Source organism: Hyaena hyaena, unplaced genomic scaffold (assembly GCF_003009895.1).
Source record: "Hyaena hyaena isolate Hyena2069 unplaced genomic scaffold, ASM300989v1 scaffold_156, whole genome shotgun sequence".
Taxonomy (NCBI): Eukaryota; Metazoa; Chordata; class Mammalia; order Carnivora; family Hyaenidae; genus Hyaena; species Hyaena hyaena.
The window spans coordinates 80,467-98,350 of record NW_024080788.1 but is presented as its reverse complement, the minus strand read 5'-3'; the positions used below and the strand labels follow the sequence as shown (position 1 = coordinate 98,350).

Genomic DNA, 17,884 nt, shown 5'->3' with positions numbered 1-17,884 from the left:
AGTTGGACACTTAAATGACTGAGCCAGTAAAGTGCCCTGATCAACTCATATGGATTTTCCATTCTTTGGGCTGTTAGGCTCCATTTCTGCTATTCTGTTGAAGGTGGTTTATGAACGTCGCTGGTTCCCTAGTTGCCAAATCTCTTAACCTCTCTAGGCCTCATTTTACTTGACCTTTATAAGACAGGTAATGCTGACCACTTCCTTCATGAAAACTTCCTTTATCTTCTAGGATGCTACTGTCCTAATTTTCCTACCTCTTGTACATTCTTCTTACTCTCTTCTTCTGCCCCTCTTCCTCTGCCACCTCTTCAGTGCTGATGCTCTCTGACTCTTACCTCCCTCTAAGTAGTCTCACTCATCTGCATGATTTTCATGATGTATATGGAGATGATTCTGAAATCTAAATCTTCCCCACAGATCCCTATTTTGAGTCCAGATCCATATAACATAGTTCTCATAACAGTCCTAGAAAATAGTAATGTTTTTTCACATTTATGGGCGAGGAAGTTGAAGCTAAAGGATATTTGGTAACCCATTTGAGACAAAGCAGTCAGTGGAACAGGCAGGATTTGAAGTACTTTCTAAAATTGGGTCTTTATAACATGCCATTAATCAAACATCTCTACCCGGCTATCTCACAGTAATGTTAAATATGTCGTATCCCACACCAAATGCCATCCTATAACTCTAGTCTCACTATACAACCTTCCCCCGACCAAAAAAAAAAAAAAAAAAAAAAATCGAGAGAGGGAATTTGAAAACCTTTATTTTCAATCTCTATGAATGGCATTCTTTCTTCTAGTTATCCAAGCCAGAATGTATATTGGGAAGCGACATAGACTTTCTCCTATCACTCCATCTTACAGACCTGTCCGGCCCAATGAAGCATCAGTTCCTTGGCATTCTCCCTTTTTAACACGACTTGTAATCATTACCTCCTTGTCACTTCTACTGCTGACATAGTTGAGAATTTCCTATTGACCTGGATTGGCATTATAATGACATTGCTTTGCATTGTCAACCCAATTGCAACTCATTGCTTCCCAAGTTTTCTGAGCTGAAGAATCAAGGTTTTTTCGTTTTCAGTTTTTAATCTGTTGCATAAATTGTGTAGCATTTAAAAAATGAATCATTGGGAAACAAATGAAAAAAGACATGCAAACTATAAGTTTCATTTTTAAAGGATTAAATTTGGTAGACACAAAATTATTGACAAATTGCTGTAAAACTTTTTAAATATTAGTTGTCCACATGTATCCTGTCACAGGGAGATAGCAGACAGTTTGTGGATTGACACTGATCCACCAACAACATTGAAGAGCACCAGTTCATGGTATCTAATAAAAAGAAATGTATTCAATGTATTCAGTTTTCTTAGATTATTCCCACATGGCCTATGTTATTTAAAACCGCCTGGGTGGCTTAGTCAGTTAAGCGTCCGACTTTTGCTTAGGTCATGATCTCGCGGTTCGTGGGTTCGAGCCCCTTGTCTGGCTCTGTGCTGACTGCCAGCTCTGAGCCTGGAGCCTGTTTCAGTCTGTGACTTCCTCTCTCTCTGACCCTCCCCTGCTCACGCTGTCTCTCTCTCTCTCTCCTAGAAATAAATAAAACATTAAAAAAATAATAATAAAAAAAACTGAAAAATTTCTTTGCTTTTGGCTTAAAGATAGCATGTATATGCGGATTTAAGAGGTTGTAGAAAATTTCCTGTTTCTATAGGATCGCTTCTTCCTATACAAATAAATCCCATTAGAGCAATGGGTAATCATGTTACATTGTATATAATTTAAGGCTAAGATCTTTTCTTTTGCAAGAATCCAAAGCAACATTTTCTTAAATAGACTTGAAGTACAGTCTTCATGGGTTACGTATTAACAAGAGTGATTTCCTCTGGTTTGGTATATTTAACATGGTACTGTACACATATGCAAAAGTCTGCCTCTAATGTGCAGTAAATTATAGCAAAGGAGTTGATGTATTCCATTTCTAAAAGATTAAAATTCTACACAGGCATTAATCTGAATGGGTAATAAATAATAAAAACAAGTTATTTGGATTTTGGCAGATGTCTGACTAAATCCTTATCAAAATATTTGAAGTAAATGAATTGCAGATAAGAGATGCTAAAATGGTTAGACAGAATGCCCCTTGCTTTAAACAAAACTTTACTGAAGAATCAAAACACATGGGAATATGAATTGAGGAATGGGTGTGTTCTAAATATTACTGAGATTATACTTAGAATTAGTTTAGAAATTCATTACACAAAAGCATACTGTGCAGATCTCAGTGTTGTCTATGTCATGTCTGACACAGAACAGAACACATAGGCAAATGCTAAGAGAACCTTATTTTCCCATATGATATTACAAAAAAAGTCTGAAAAAGCCTTTTAGACATTTTGGAAAAGCAAATTAAGCAACTAATCTTCAGCACTGTGCTAGGACTAAAAACTACCACAGAAAATTTCTAACCATTAAGAGTTCATTAAAAGTTAAAAAAAATTCAAGTTCAATTATACCAGTATTTGCTCTGTTAATGAAATAGATGACACCCAAACACAATTAACCATCAAAACAAAACAAAACTTCGTCATGAGAAGTAGGGGCACTATCTGATGTTTAAGAGATTAAATTCCTAAAGCAGTATGTTATTCTAGGTCATTCACAGCAGATGGAAAGATGGCAGGTTGCTAACTAAACCCACACCTAGAAAGTAATCAAAAGTTTTGTTCAAAGAAAACTTTTTTTAAAGTTTTCTTTTTGAGATAGAGAGCATGTGAACATGAGCATGAATGCCGGAGGGGCAGAGGAAGAAAAAGAGGAGAGAGGAGAGAGGAGAGAGGAGAGAGAGAGAGGAGAGAGAGAGAGAGAGAGAGAGAGAGAGAGAGAGAGAGAGAGAGAATCCTAAGCAGATCCACACTGTTAGCACACAGCTGGACATGGGGCTCAACGTCAGGAACTGTGAGCCAAAATTAAGAGTTGTACGCTTAACCAACTGACCCACCCGGGTGCCCCAGGAAATTAGTGTTTAGTCTCAGCTGCCTTTTTTTGTTACTAGCCTGCTTATTTAAATTTCTTGTTTCATGACTGTGGTATACTTTTATTTAAGCTTAAGTTTTTAATGGATAATACAAGAAAATTAGAAGCATCTTATTTAATTTAGCAGCTCCATGATGAAAATAAGTGTTAGTGGTAAAAGTATTCTTAGATTAAATGTGGTTTTGCTAGTAGGCATTTTATTATGAAATTTTTTTTTTCTAACTCTGTGCCTTGTCCTTGTGTTTTGGTTATTTAGATCTGCTTCAGCTCCCCAGGAATATGATTGAAAACAGCATGTTTGAGGAAGAACCAGATGTGGTAGATTTAGCCAAAGAACCCTGTTTACATCCTCTAGAGCCTGATGAGGTAGAATATGAGCCCCGGGGTTCAAGACTGTTGGTGCGGGGTCTTGGTGAGCATGAGATGGATGAAGACGAAGAGGATTATGAGTCATCTGCAAAACTGCTGGGCATGTCCTTCATGAACAGAAGCTCAGGCCTTCGGAACAGTGCAACCGGCTACAGGCCGAGCCCAGATGGGACTTGTTCGGTACCCTCTGCAAGGACCATGGCGATCTGTGTTTTTCTTATTGTGGTTGCCGTTTCTATAATCATGGTGATTTATTTACTACCCCGATGTACCTTTACCAAAGAAGGCTGCCATAAAAAAAACCAATCAATAGGACTAATTCAGCCAGTTGCAACAAATGGAAAGTTGTTTCCGTGGGCACAAGTCAGGCTTCCCACCGCCATTATGCCACTACGTTATGAACTTAACCTACACCCAAACCTAACCTCGATGACATTCAGGGGTTCTGTGACAATTTCACTTCAGGCTCTTCAGGCCACATGGAATATCGTTCTTCACAGTACAGGCCATAATATTTCAAGAATGACCTTTATGTCAGCAGTTTCAAGCCAAGAAAAACAAGTTGAGGTCTTAGAATACCCATTTCATGAACAAATTGCAATTGTTGCCCCTGAAGCTCTTCTTGAAGGACACAATTACACCTTGAAGATAGAGTATTCAGCGAATATATCTACTTCTTACTATGGGTTCTATGGAATCTCCTACACAGATGAAAGTAATGAGAAAAAGTACGTAGCCCTCTTAAATGGTTCTACTTCTTTGCTTTATGAAGACTTATGTAATGTGGATTCCTTTGTCCATACCAGATACATTAACTGGAATTTTTTTAATTTAAGAGGTTGTGTGCAAAATAGCAGAATGGTGATTTGGAAGCATATACTATTTCTTTTTCAGTCAAAGCCTTGAGCACCTATCATGCTTGTATATGTCATGGTGGGAGTGAGGCATGCTGATGGAGGGAAATTGATAAAGATTTATATCAGTTACATTCTCGATCACCACATCTTAAGTTATTTTGAGCTTTTCATATCTTAGATGAATCTAGCTTTCAGTCACCTTACAAGATCTCAATGGGAAGCAAAGAAGAGGAGTATGAATTATTCTTTACGACCTGTTTTCCTAATGTGCAGAACTTTTAGGAGGTGCTTAGTGAGATGGAGAAGAGAGCAGGGAAAACAGTTGTATGCTTACACCTATCATTTTTAGTGTACTTAATATTTTCTGTTTGTTAAAAAAAAAAGTCTATTTTGGATTTCTGATGGAATTTAAAAAAATCTAGGACAGACTTAATTTAGTTTTAAAAAAGTGACTCAAAACAAAAGTATTCTCCCAATTTATGTATTTTACACTTTAGTCTTAAGATTCGTAGAATGTGATTAAAATTTCTGGAGAGATACAGTGCACGTTGTATACAGGTTATTCTTAAGTAGCAATAATATCATTTCTCTTATGTACACAAAGTTCTTAATAGATCTGTTTAATTTCGTTGGTGCATTCCTTCATATTACTTTGTATACCAGTTTGTGAATTGCTGATGTTGACCATTTGGCAAATGTATTGAGAAAAATAGAAATGAATATTTTAAATCTATATTAAGGAACTTGTTTGATCCTTCTTAAATGGAGAAAGCAATACAATATCTGTAGACCTATTCAGATAAGTAATTTTTCTCTTTGCCTTTACTTAAAAAATGGCATGCTGGCTCTTGCATGAGATCTGATGTTTAAAGCAAATTTATAATTATAATGGTAGCCTATGACTTCTTAGCTTTACTTCTCCCTTTATAATCTTCATCATCTCTAAGAATTAGAGGATATAAATAAAAACAGTGCAAGCACACCTTTAAGACAAATCCAGTAGTCACCTCTTTCAATCAGATTATTAATCTTGGAGTCCCTTGGGCTTACTACTCCTATATAATGGAAGGAATAAATGTATGGCGGAGAAAGCTGATTTTGAGTATGGTCAGCTGTTGACTCTTGCCATGGGCTAGATTGAATTGTGGAAAATGCTATAAAAAGAGAGAAGATAATTCCTTAAAAATAAGAAGTAGAATGTCTTTAACGAGTGTTTTTAAAATGTTTATTTATTTTTGAGACAGAGGAGACAGAGAGAGAAAGTGTGAACTGGGGAGGGACAGAGAGAAAGGGAGAGAGAATCCCAAGCATGTCCCACACTAACAGTATAGAGCCCAAAACAGGGCTCCATCTCACAAACCATGAGATCATGACCTGAGCCAAAATCAAGAGTTGGACGCTTAACTGACTGAGCCACCCGGGTGCCCCAATAGGTGTTATTAAATCTATTAAAATAAATTAGTGTATGAAACTCTGCTGTTACAGAAAGTATAAATCTGTTAATCTGACTGCTTCAGTAAAATGAGTGCCCCACATGGTTGTATACCTTGATGGAAGATAAATTTGAGAAGATTATTTATGCCTCTCAAGGTGTCTGAAACTATAATGCAAAGCAATTTTTTTGTCTTTTTCCAAATTTTGCATAGTTTTGCTTAGTTCTATTAGATAAATCTTTTTGTAACCTTCTTCCACCACCTATAATAAAAATAATTATTTAAATAAGTAGAAAGAAGAATTAAGGGATATATTCCTTATTGATGGGGAAATCAGAATATATGTAAATGTCAACCATGTATTTGTGGTAAGGGAACTTTACCTATGTCACATAAGAGGGGGAGATGGCCAGTGACCTTGGAGTTCAGTCTAGCAGTTGTTTATATTTTTAAGATTCTAGACAATAAGCTGATGCCAAAAGAACTAGTAAACAGTTTAGGATGGGGATGTGTTTTATTTCTTTGCCCTTCAGTCTCTCAGTGTCTTTTTCTCGAACACTTCAAGCATCTTCTTAACTTAATTAGCAGCTTCTAATCTTGTCGCCGCTTTCCCCTCCTCTTGCCACCATCTTCCACACTGCTGCCAAATCATATTTCTAGAGTACAGGTCGAGCCATGTTGGTCTTTGGTTTGAGAGCCTTCACGCTTCCTCTTTTCTGATGGGATTTAGTTCAAGATTCTTCCAGATCTGGCCCTCATTTTATCTCACTGCCCTCATCTGCTATAATGAGCTTTAAGTGCACTTTCCTGAGTTCCAGTGATAATAATGGCCCATAGGTACTGAGAACTCAAGTGCTAGCAACTGTTCCAAGCATTTTAGATGTTTAATCTTTTATCCTGTCAACCCATTAAGAGGTAGATATTAATATTTTATTCATTTTACAGATAACAAAGCAGAGGCACGTAAATAATATGGTTAGCAGGTAGGAGAGGGGGAACACAAACTCCAACTCATGTAAACCCCATTGTTAACCACTACGATGTACTGCCTCCCGAGTTCACACCACTTTTTCATTTACCCATTGTTATTCCCAGTGGTCAGAATTCTCTTCTCTGTCTTCAGCACTACTGGAGGTAGTACCAAACTGCAGCCAGCATTTCTGAAAGCAAAGAAAATCACTAAATGAAAGAATAAGCTTCAAGGTATTCAGCATAGATAGAATAGAGTATAAGTTTCCTCAAGCAGCAGCCTTCTCAAAGAGACTTTGATGTAAAATAGTTATTAGTGCATTTCTTTCAAAAATAACTTAAGATTCTCTTTGTCTCAGAACATTGTGATCCAGTTTTTATCCAAAGTGATTGTCTAAGTAGACTTTTTATATGAATGGTATGGATATTATTAAGCTTCATCCCCTGGTCCCTTGTGCCCCTCTTTCACAATTTTCTATTAACTAGGTAGGAATTTGGGAGTGGAGTGAAGAAATTGAATATTAGCAACATAGCCTGTTTGAATTGTTTCGTATATATTGATTGCTATCTTTCATGTAGTTTACTTAATAGAAACAGTTATTTGGGCAAATCCTTATGAGGAAAACAATATTGAGCGTGGATGAAGAGTTATGACTGTCTAGCATTTATAATAAAACATCTATGTTGGTAGTTGTGGCATACAAGCAGTTTTTATTTTGAATTGTCTTTATTTGATTCTAACAAAAACCCTAGGTGTTTGGCAGAGGATCCTACCTCAGTCCTAATTTAATAAATAAGGAGGGTGCGGGGTGGCTCAGTTGGTTAAGGTCCAACTTTGGCTGCGGTCATGATCTCATGGTCATGTGAGTTTGAGCCTTGCATCGGGCTCTGGGCTGACAGCTTAGAGCCTGGAGCCTGCTTTAGATTCTGTGTCTCCCTCTCTCTCTGCCCCTCCCTCGCTCACACTCTGTCTCTGTCTCTCAAAAATGAATAAATGTCAAAAAAAATTTTTAATAAGGAAATTGAGGTGTATGTTTTCTGAACTCATATGACTGGTAAAGTACAGGGTTTGGGTCTTACTTCAAATCCCATACTCTTTTCTGTCTGTCTTTTAAAAGTGGAAACTAACCCCTATGCGAGCTAGGCCATCTTGTCCAGGGTGGTGGTTGTATATGTGCCATATTGACTAGTACCTGAAATATGCACAACAGGGCCACACTTGCCCTGATTATTCTATGGCCATGTTTGGATGATTTCCCCAATGCAGATCTGTTTTACTCCTTTGTTTAATTGGAAATCTTATTTTCTCCTCTTTTTTTAATGCCTTTCTCCCAGTTTTTAAAGTTTATTTGTTTATTTTAAGAAAGAAAGAGAGCATGCATAAATGGAGTAGGGGCAGAGAGAGAGAGAGAGAGAGAGAGAGAGAGAGAGAATCCCAAGGAGACTCTGCACTGTCAGCACAGAATCCGATGCAGGGCTCAAACTCACAGTGAGTTTATAACCTGAACTGAAATCAAGAGTCAGACATTTAGCTGACTGAGCCACCCAGGTGCCCTCTCCCAACTTTTAATTAATTAAGAACTTTCATATGAGTTAAATTCTCAAATGTTGTTGCTGTGCTGTAGGAGAGGGAGGAAGTTTTTTAAATTCATTTCTGAAAAGCTTGAAGGAAACCAGCATACTACAGAGTAGCTAGATTTTTTAGTCTTCATGAAAGTTTAAGTAGTAAGGTTAAGGTTTAATGTGGTGAAGCCAGAGTCTGTACAGGTGATTAGTGGCAGTTAATGACCACCCGTCATACTGAGCATCCATCTGAAACCTTTTTAAGACCAGCTGCAGACTACCTTTGTGGCTTCATCTCCAGCCATCTTGGGACAGCCACCTCCTGTCCCTGAGTATCCATTGCTGTCTTTCCTTGTGCTTCCTGCTCTGTCTAGAGTATACTTTCTTCCCTTCTCTACCTTTTCAAATATTCCTTAAATTCTCTTCAAAGTTTGTCACCAGTTTCCATAGAGTATCTCAACTGCTACTCAGCATTTGTTTCCTATCCTTTATTTCCACTTCTTTGTTTTCAATATTAATGACATGATTTGAAGCCTGGCAGGGTTCTGTTCATCATATAACATATGTCTCTCCCAGTTGATTGCAGATCTTTTAATGACTGGGATTATACCATGCTTATCTTAGTATCCCTAGTATTTGACAAGATACCTTGAATAATAGGTACTCAATAACTATTGAATGGATTTGCATTTGTTTTAGGTACTTTGCAGCAACTCAGTTTGAACCCCTGGCAGCAAGATCTGCTTTTCCTTGTTTTGATGAACCAGGATTTAAAGCCACATTTATCATCAGAATCATAAGGGATGAGCAATATACTGCTTTATCAAATATGCCTAAGGTACTGTTCTGTTCCTTAATATAAAATCTTTGAGTGGGTCTCTTTCTTTGTTCTGAATACTTGAATTCTTCTTTGCGATACTGTTGAAAATGAGTAAAATCATGTATATTCTTATTCTTTCTTAAAATGGCTAAATAGAAATTAAAATATATGTTGGAATAATTGAGAAGTCAGCTCAAGGAGCACTTGAATAAAGAGGAAGACCTGCTGGGTATGAAATTTGTGGGCAGGAAATATGAAGTATGTACTATAAAAGGTGTGCAAATATTAATACATATGAACTAATACGAAAGATCACAGTGGTATTTTCTGAGATTTGGTGAATTTGCTGTTTGAAACAGTGATGCATGATGATGTTGAATCATGATTGACATTGGTGTTTTATTGGTTATTGAAAAATCATTATTATAACATCGAGGCTTAGCAAGAACATGAACCTCTTTATTGGATGTAAATTCTGTGTGGGAGGCAATGGAGATGAAACCAAGCAGAATACTAGACAGAACTTAGGGTTTTTTTTCCTCTGACACCTGAGTGGCCCTGTGGAACCTGATGAAAGCCTCTTAGAACCCATATGGCTAGGGGAGAGGAGTAGCCATGTCTAATAGACTGTGGAGTCAACCTTTGTAGGCAGGTGAGGATGTGATCTGTCCTTCAACAGGGACTTCAACAGCCCCATTCCTAGCCCAACTCTTCACTTTAATCTTCCTCTAAAAGTGGTGAGATGCCTACTTGAGTAGGCATCTTTGAGTGTCCCCAAACCTCTTAATTCATGGTCAGAAAATCTTGAAAGGCTGTTGTAATCTTGTGTCTACTACATACTTCGTAGTGACTTAATCACTTTTGATCTCACTAAGCTTTCTTGGGATCATCAACATGGTACTTTAAAAAGCTGTTTCACATCTTTCAGAAGGATATCCCAACTGTAACTCCTTCTTCTGTGTTTGTAGCAGTAGAGTGGAACGCTCCTATGTCATAAGGAAGGATTTGGGCTTTGGTGATATTTTAAAAGGAAGAAACAGAACCCTGTTATTTACTTTCTTTAAGTTACATTTATTTAAAACCATCTTTTGAAACTAAAAATTCCTTAAGGGTTTTCACTGTATTTTCTTTTCTTTTTTTCCCCCTTTTTTATTTTAGAGAGAGAGAAAAAGAGAAAGAATGAGAGAGAGAGGGAGAGAGAGAGAGAGGGAGGGAGAGAGAGGGAGAGAGAGAGAGAGGGAGAGAGAGAGAGAGAGAGAGGGAGAGAGAGGGAGAGAGAGAGAGAGAGAGGGAGAGAATCTTAAGTAGGTTCTACGCTCAGTGCCAAGCCCAACACAAGGCTCTATCCCACGACCCTAAGACCTTGACCTGAGTTGAGATCAAGAGTCAGATGCTCAACCAGCTGAGCCACCCTGGTGCCCCAACTCAGCATATTTTCATGATAAGCAATGATAGGACAGAATGAGAGTAAGGGCCATGCTCTGTTTAGAGTAAGAATCATGTTCTCTTATGCTGAGAAATTACAATATGGCAACATCTTCACTACTTGTTTCATATTTGAATTTTTAATTTCTTAGTTTATTATGGTCATTTATTACCATATTTATAGAACTTTTATCTTTTCCTTTTTGCTTATAGAATTCATCAGTCATTATGGAAGATGGACTTGTTCAGGATGAGTTTTCTGAGAGTGTGAAAATGAGCACTTACCTGGTTGCATTCATTGTTGGGGAGCTGAAGAACCTGAGTCAGGACGTAAATGGAACCCTGGTATGTTGTTTTATGGTAATTGTTTCGAAAGCCTGTTAAATGAGAAGTTAAAAGGAATTCTTTAATGATTTCTGGTAATGGAAAACAAGCTTTTGGATCACAACTTTGACATTTTATGCCAGAAATGTTACTTTTTGCTTAGTTATATTTACTTTTATGAATTGAATACCCAAAAGTCAATAATATTCAAGTTTTTAAAAAGTATATTTCTATAAGAGAATTCCAGTAAGACAATATATGTATAACAAAGCTTCTATTACTGTGCTTACAACATGGTGGTTACTGGCCTTATGTGGTTTCTAACATTTAAGTTAATTAAAATTAGAAGACAGCATCATGGCTGAATAAGGTGTCCCTCATTCATGTCCTCCCACTCCAGCAACAATAATTTGACATCCATCCATGGACAAAAATGCCTTTGTGGAAGCTCTGGGACCTAGCACTAAATGCCAAATGACCTGGGAGGCATCTTGTACACCTATGCATGAGGTACTGGGCATACAGACCTTGGTCCTAGCTGTTGACCCTCTAGTATACTGTGAAACAGCTCTATCCCTCTTGGCTATGGTTTGGGAGCACCTGAAAATACTGTCTTAGACAGTAACACTTGGAGAAAATAGCCTTTTTGGAAGTCTACATTTCTAGCCAAAAAGTTCAGCACTCTGTTGGAGAAAAAAAAGAAATACAAGTTTGGATGCATCAATGAGGGCAGTTAGGTAAGACTGAAGGAGGTGACTGCTATGTCAGATATGAAGACATTAATACAGTACTTCCAAGAACATGAAAAACCAAGAAAATATGACAACACCAAAGGATCACAGTAATCTTCCAGTAACCAATCTCAAAGACATGGAGATCTGTGATTTACCTATTAAAGAACTCAAATAGCTGTTTTAAGGAAACTTAATGAACTACAAGAAAACACAAAAAGACGATTCAGGGGAATCAAGAATCAATACATGAACAAAATGAGAAGTTTAATAAATATAGAGATCATAAAAAGGAATTAAGTTCAGGGGCTAAAAAATACAATGAATGGAATGAAAAAAAAAGAGGACTAGAGAACATCAACATCAGAATGGATCAAGTAGAAGAAAAAAATTTGTGAGTTAGAAGACAGGAAAGTTGATATTATCCATCCAGAGGACAAATAAAAATAGAAGAAAAGAGTGAAGAAAGCCTATGTGATTTATGGGACACCATCAAAGAAATAGTTACTATTCAAAGAAGTAATGCTGATAGCCAAAAGAGATCCCTTATAAGACATGTTACGATAAAACTGCCAAAAATAAAGAAAATTTTAAAAGCAGCAAAAGAAAAGAGACTTGTCATTTACAAGGGATAAGGCTGTCAGTGGATTTCTCAACAGAAACCTTAGCAACCAAAAGAGAGTCAGATGAATTAAACTGTTGAAAGAAACAACTGCCTGTCAAGAATACGCTTGTCTGACAAAGTTTTCCTACAGAAATGAAGGGGAGATAAAGATTTTCCCAGACAAAAGTTGAGGAAGTGCTTTACCACCAGTCCTCCCTTAAAAATGCTGAAAGGAGTACTTCCAGGTGAAAGGAAAGGATAGTGATTAGTAACATGAAAATATGTGAAAATACACAACACACTGGTAAAGGTATATATATAGCCAAATTCAGAATACTCTTAACACTGTAATATGGTGGTATATGCATCCTGTAAAATGCATAAAAAGCACTTCTAAGAGTGATGTTTAGAGCAATAAATGCCTATATTAAGAAAGAAATTTCAAATAAATAACCAGCCCTTATACCTCAAGGAAATAAAAAAAGACCAAACTAAACCCAAAGTTAGCACAAGAAAGGAATAACAAAGATGAGAGCAGAAATAAATTACAGAGAGGGACACCTGGGGAGCTCAGTCGGTGAAGCATCCAACTCTTGGTTTTGTCTCAGGCCATAAACTGAGGGTTCGTGAGTTTGAGCCCATGTTGGGATCTGCACTCACAGCACAGAGCATGCTTGGGATTCTTTCTCCCTCTCTACCCCTCCTCCATTTGCACTCTCTCTCTCTCTCTCACACACAGAAATAAACTTTAAAAATTTTTTTAAATAAACAAAAAAGTTACCAGAAAAAAAAAACAATAGAAAAGATCAGTGAAACTAGAGCTGGGTTTTGTTTTGTTTTGAAAGATAAAAATGACAGATCTTTAGCTGGACTAAGAAAAAATAAGAGTCAAAATCAAAAATGAAAGAGACATTACAGTTGATACCACAGAAATATAAAGGAATCTAAGAGCCTACTATGAATCATTATAGGTCAATAAATTGGGTAGCCTAGAAGAAATGGATAAATTCCTAGAAACATACAACCTAGCAAGAATGAATCTTGAAGATATAAAAAATCTTATCAGTATTGAGTAACGAGATTGAATCAGTAATCAAAGCCTCCCAACAAAGAAAGTCCAGGATCAGATGGTTTCTCTGGTGAATTCTACCAAATATTAAAGAAAAACTAATTCCAATCCTCAAGCTCTCTGAAAAATTGAAAAGGAGGGAATGTTGCCAGATTTGTTTTATGAGGTTCACATTCCCCTCCTGTTAAAGCCAGATAAGGACATTACCAGAAAGGAAAACTATAGGCCCATGTCCCTGATGAATATAGATTCAGTAGATGTCTCTGCATAAAAAATCTTAAACAAAATGTTAACAAGTTGAATTCAATAGCATATTAAAAAGATCATACACCATGATCAAGAGGACTTTATCACTGGGATACAAAGATGGTTCAACATATACAAATTAGTAAATGTGATACATCATATTATTAGAATGAAAGATAAATAGCACATGATCATCTCAATGGCCACAGAAAAAAACATTTGACAAAATACAACTTCTTTCCTGATAAAAACTCATAAACAGGGGCCCCTAAGTGGCTCTGTCAATTAAGTGTTTGACTACAGCTCAGGTTACGATTTTGTGAGTCATGAATTTGAGCCCTGCATTGGGCTCTATGCTGACTGACAGCTCAGAGCCTATTTAGGATTTTCTCTCTCTCTCTGCCTGCCCCCCAAAATAAATAAACATTAAAAAAACCCTAAACAAATTAGGTATAGAAGGGCATACTTCAACAAAATAAATGCTATATATGACAAGTCTACAGTTAACATCATACTCAACAGTGAAAGATTGAAAGCCTTTTCTCTTAAGATCAGGAACAAGGAAAGGGGGGCTCATTCTCACCACTATTCTTTAAAATAGTACTTGTGGGGTGCCTGGGTGGCTTATTGGTTAAGCATCCGAATTTGGCTCAGGTCATGATCTCACCATTCCTGAGTTTGAGCCCTGTGTTGGGCTCTGTGCTGATAGCTCAGAGCCTGTAGCCTGGTTTGAATTCTGTGTCTCCCTCTGTCTTTCCCTCCACCCCCACTCACACTCTGTCTCTCTCTCAAAAATAAATAAACATAAAAAAATTAAAATAGTACTTGAAATCTTAGCTTGCTCACTTAGGCAAGAAAAAAATAAAAGGCATCCAAATCAGAATGGAAGAAGTGAAATTGTCTGTTTGCAAATAATATGATGTTATGTATACAAAATCCTAAAGATTCCACCAAGAAATTATTAGAACTAATCAGTGAATTTAGTAAAGTTGCAGGATACAAAATCAGCATACAGAAGTCAGTTGCATTACTATATACTAATGATGAAATATCTGAAAAAGAAATAAAGTTATCCCATTCACGATAGCATCAAAAACAATTAAAATGCTTAGGAATAAATTTAACCAAGGAGATGAAAGACCTCTATAGTGAAAACTATAAGATTTTAATGAACGAAATTGAAGAAGACACAAATATATGGAAAAGTATCTGATGTTCATGGATCAGAAGTATTAATACTGTTAAAGTGTCCATACTACTCAAAGCCATTAGTAGATTCACTGCAATTCCTATAAAAATTTCAATGGCATTTTTCACAGAAACAGAAAAAACAATACTAAAATTTGTGTAGAACTCCAGAAGACCTTGAAGAGCTACAGCAATCTTGAGAAAGAACAAAGCTGGAAATACACATTTCCAAATTTCAAGCTGTACTACGAAGCTATAGTAATCAAAACAGTATGTATACTAATCAAGAGAGTGTGATGCTAGAAAAAAATAGACACATAGACCAAGGAACAGAATTAAGAGCCCAGGGGGGAAAATGTATGAATAGACAACTAATATTTGAAAAGGGAACCAAGAATACTTAGTGGAGAAAGGGTTATCTCCTTAATAATTGTGCTGGAAAATTGGATAATTACATGTATAAGAATGAAATTGGACCCTTAACTTATACTACTCACAAAAATTTATTAAACATACTAAAGACATTAATGTAAGGTGTGAAACGGTAAGGCTCTAAAAAGAATAGATAGGAAGAGCTCCTTGACATTAGTCTTGGTAATTATTTCTTGTATATGACACCAAAAGTACATGCAACAAAAGCAGAAATCAGTTAGTGGGACTACATCAAACAAAGAGCTTCTGCACAGAAAAAAAAAAAAAAAAGAAAGAAAGAAAGAAAAGAAAATGCAACCTAAAGAATGGGAGCAAGTGTTTGCAAATCATATATCTGCTTAGGGATTAATATCCAAAATATATATAAGGAACTCATATGGCTCATTAGCAAAAAGATGTATAGGCAGTCAGATTTAAAAATAGGCAGATGCGGGGCGCCTGGGTGGCTTAGTCGGTTAAGCGTCCGACTTTCGCTTAGGTCATGATCTCACGTTCGTGGGTTCGAGCCCCGCATCGGGCTCTGTGCTGACTGCCAGCTCAGAGCCTGGAGCCTGTTTCAGTCTGTGACTCCCTCTCTCTCTGACCCTCCCCTGCTCACGCTGTCTCTCTCTCTCTCTCTCCTAGAAATAATAAATTAAAAAAAAAAAAATTTTTTTTTTAAATAAAAAAAAATAAAAATAGGCAGATGAACTGAACAGACATTTCCCCAATGAAGACGGACAAGTGGCCAACAGGTACATGAACAGATACTCAGCATCACCAATCACAAAGGAAATAAAAATCAAAACCTCAATGAGATATCCAACACCTGTTAGAATGGCTGCCATTAAAAAGACTAGAGTTAACAAGTGTTGGTGAAGATGTGGAGAAAATGGAACCCTCGTGCTCTGTTGGTGAGATGTTTTCCACTGTGGAAAACAGTATGGAGTTTCCTCAAAAAAAAAAAATGAAAATAGAAGACCATATGATCCAGCAATCCCATGTATAGACATTAAGCCAAAAGAAATGTAATCCAGATCTCAAAGACATATCTGACTCCCATGTCAATTGTAGGATTATTCACGATAGTCAAAATATGGAAACAACCTAAGTGTCTGTCTGCAGATGAATGGATAAAGAAGGTGCAGTATAAATGTACTATATATTATTATTCAACCATGAGAAAGAAGGAAACCCTGCCACTTGCAACAGCATGGATGGACCTTGAGGGCATTATATTAAATGACATAGAGAAAGACAAAGACTATGTATATTATCTCACTTATATGAGGAATCTAAGAAACCTGAGCTCTTAGAGACTAGAATGGTGGTTGCCAGGTTCTAGGGGTTAGGGAAATAAGGAAACGTTGGTCAAAGCATGTAAACATTCAGTAATAAGAGAAGTTTGGGGATCTGGTGTATAGCACGGTGATTGTGGTTAACAGTACTGTACTATACGTTTGGAAGCTGCTAAGAGATTAGATCTTGAAGTTCTCACCACAAAAAAGAAATAGTAATTATGTGAGATGATAGGTGTGTTAACTAATATTACTGTGGTAATCATTTCACAATATATAAATGTATCAAAGCAACACACTGCACACCTTAAACTCTAATGATGTTATATATTAATTATATTATTAAAGCTTCAAAAAAGTTAACTCAAATTTAAAATTCACTTTCTCAGTCTCAGTACCATTTCTAGTGTTCTACTGGTTGCCATACTGGATTTCACAGATACTGAATATTCTCATCAATGCAGAAAATTTTATTGACCACACTAAATCTAAAACATTGTGAATACTTAAGAGATCGTGTAAAAATGTAGTTAGAAGAAAAACTTCATGTTATAAAATTTATTTAATCTTCCTTTTTTAAAGAGGAATTCCAGATTGAGTTTCTTCATCTTAGAGTTTTGAGTAAGATTGTTTAAAGATCTTGCGTATCAGCAACTTGTGAAAATTATTATTCTAATTGGGCTCCTCTGCTTTTCTTTGTCATCAATTCATGCATGTAAATGATTATTTGTTTAGATTTTATGCTTTAATTTCACAGTAAAGACCTAATAAAAGCTAATATTTTCATATACCAAACAATATAGAAGAAAAGGGTCTTTTTTAAGCTAAAAAGGATTACTGTTCATGATAGAAATATAATTATTTAATTTTTTTCATGTTTTTTCATGTTTTTGATCACCCCAGGGAATATTTTCTATCCACTGAACACATTCAGTAGGATTTGGCTTTCCTTTCTAGACTAAAGAGCTTTATTTTGGTCAAAGTTTATTTAGATTTTGCTAATTAAAAAGGGTATACTCATTTTGTTACAAAAGATTATCGCGTCTACTCCATAGCGCTTAGAGGTAAGGACAGAGATAAGGATTATCTGGCTTTTCATCAGCAATAATACTATGTGCCATTATGCTCAACAGTAAAGAATGGAGAACTATTCATGAGGTTTAAATGTCCAAGGGTAAGTGTAAACTACATAGTGACTAAGTGCGCAACTAATTTACTCACCTTTGGCTTGAAAGCGGTTTTGTCAAGTCTAAACCAAAAAATTTTTCAGAGTCCTTTGAAAAGGATATTGAGAGTGGTTTAAATCTGATAAAATTCAATTAATTTTCTTTAAGTGTTACACCACAGGTTTAGCCCTTGATTCATATGTTGCAGCCTGGATAAATCTAAAAGATTCAATCTAGGAGAATCAGGTTTGCTTCAAGACAAGCTGGCTACCATCCTCTCCTTGAGGCAGTTCATTCTTTCCCCAGCTGGGATTAATCATTACCTCTGTGATCTTTCATAGCACTTGAGTTACATCTCTGTTACAGT

The 17,884-nt window shown here is 36.4% G+C and overlaps 1 protein-coding gene across 3 annotated transcripts in view; it reads left to right on the top strand.

Annotated features, from left to right (window-relative positions):
* LOC120236530 (leucyl and cystinyl aminopeptidase) overlaps positions 1–17,884 on the top strand; it is a 99,152-nt gene that overhangs the window by 31,391 nt on the left and 49,877 nt on the right. For all 3 annotated transcript variants that reach the window (XR_005529694.1, XR_005529695.1, XM_039239367.1), the window contains exons 2-4: positions 3,301–4,141; positions 8,935–9,073; positions 10,694–10,825. Coding sequence is in view for 1 of the 3 variants with exons in the window: in XM_039239367.1 (XP_039095298.1) it covers positions 3,301–4,141; positions 8,935–9,073; positions 10,694–10,825 (1,112 nt within the window). In the remaining 2 variants the exon portion in view is untranslated. The remainder of the gene's footprint in view (positions 1–3,300; positions 4,142–8,934; positions 9,074–10,693; positions 10,826–17,884) is intronic.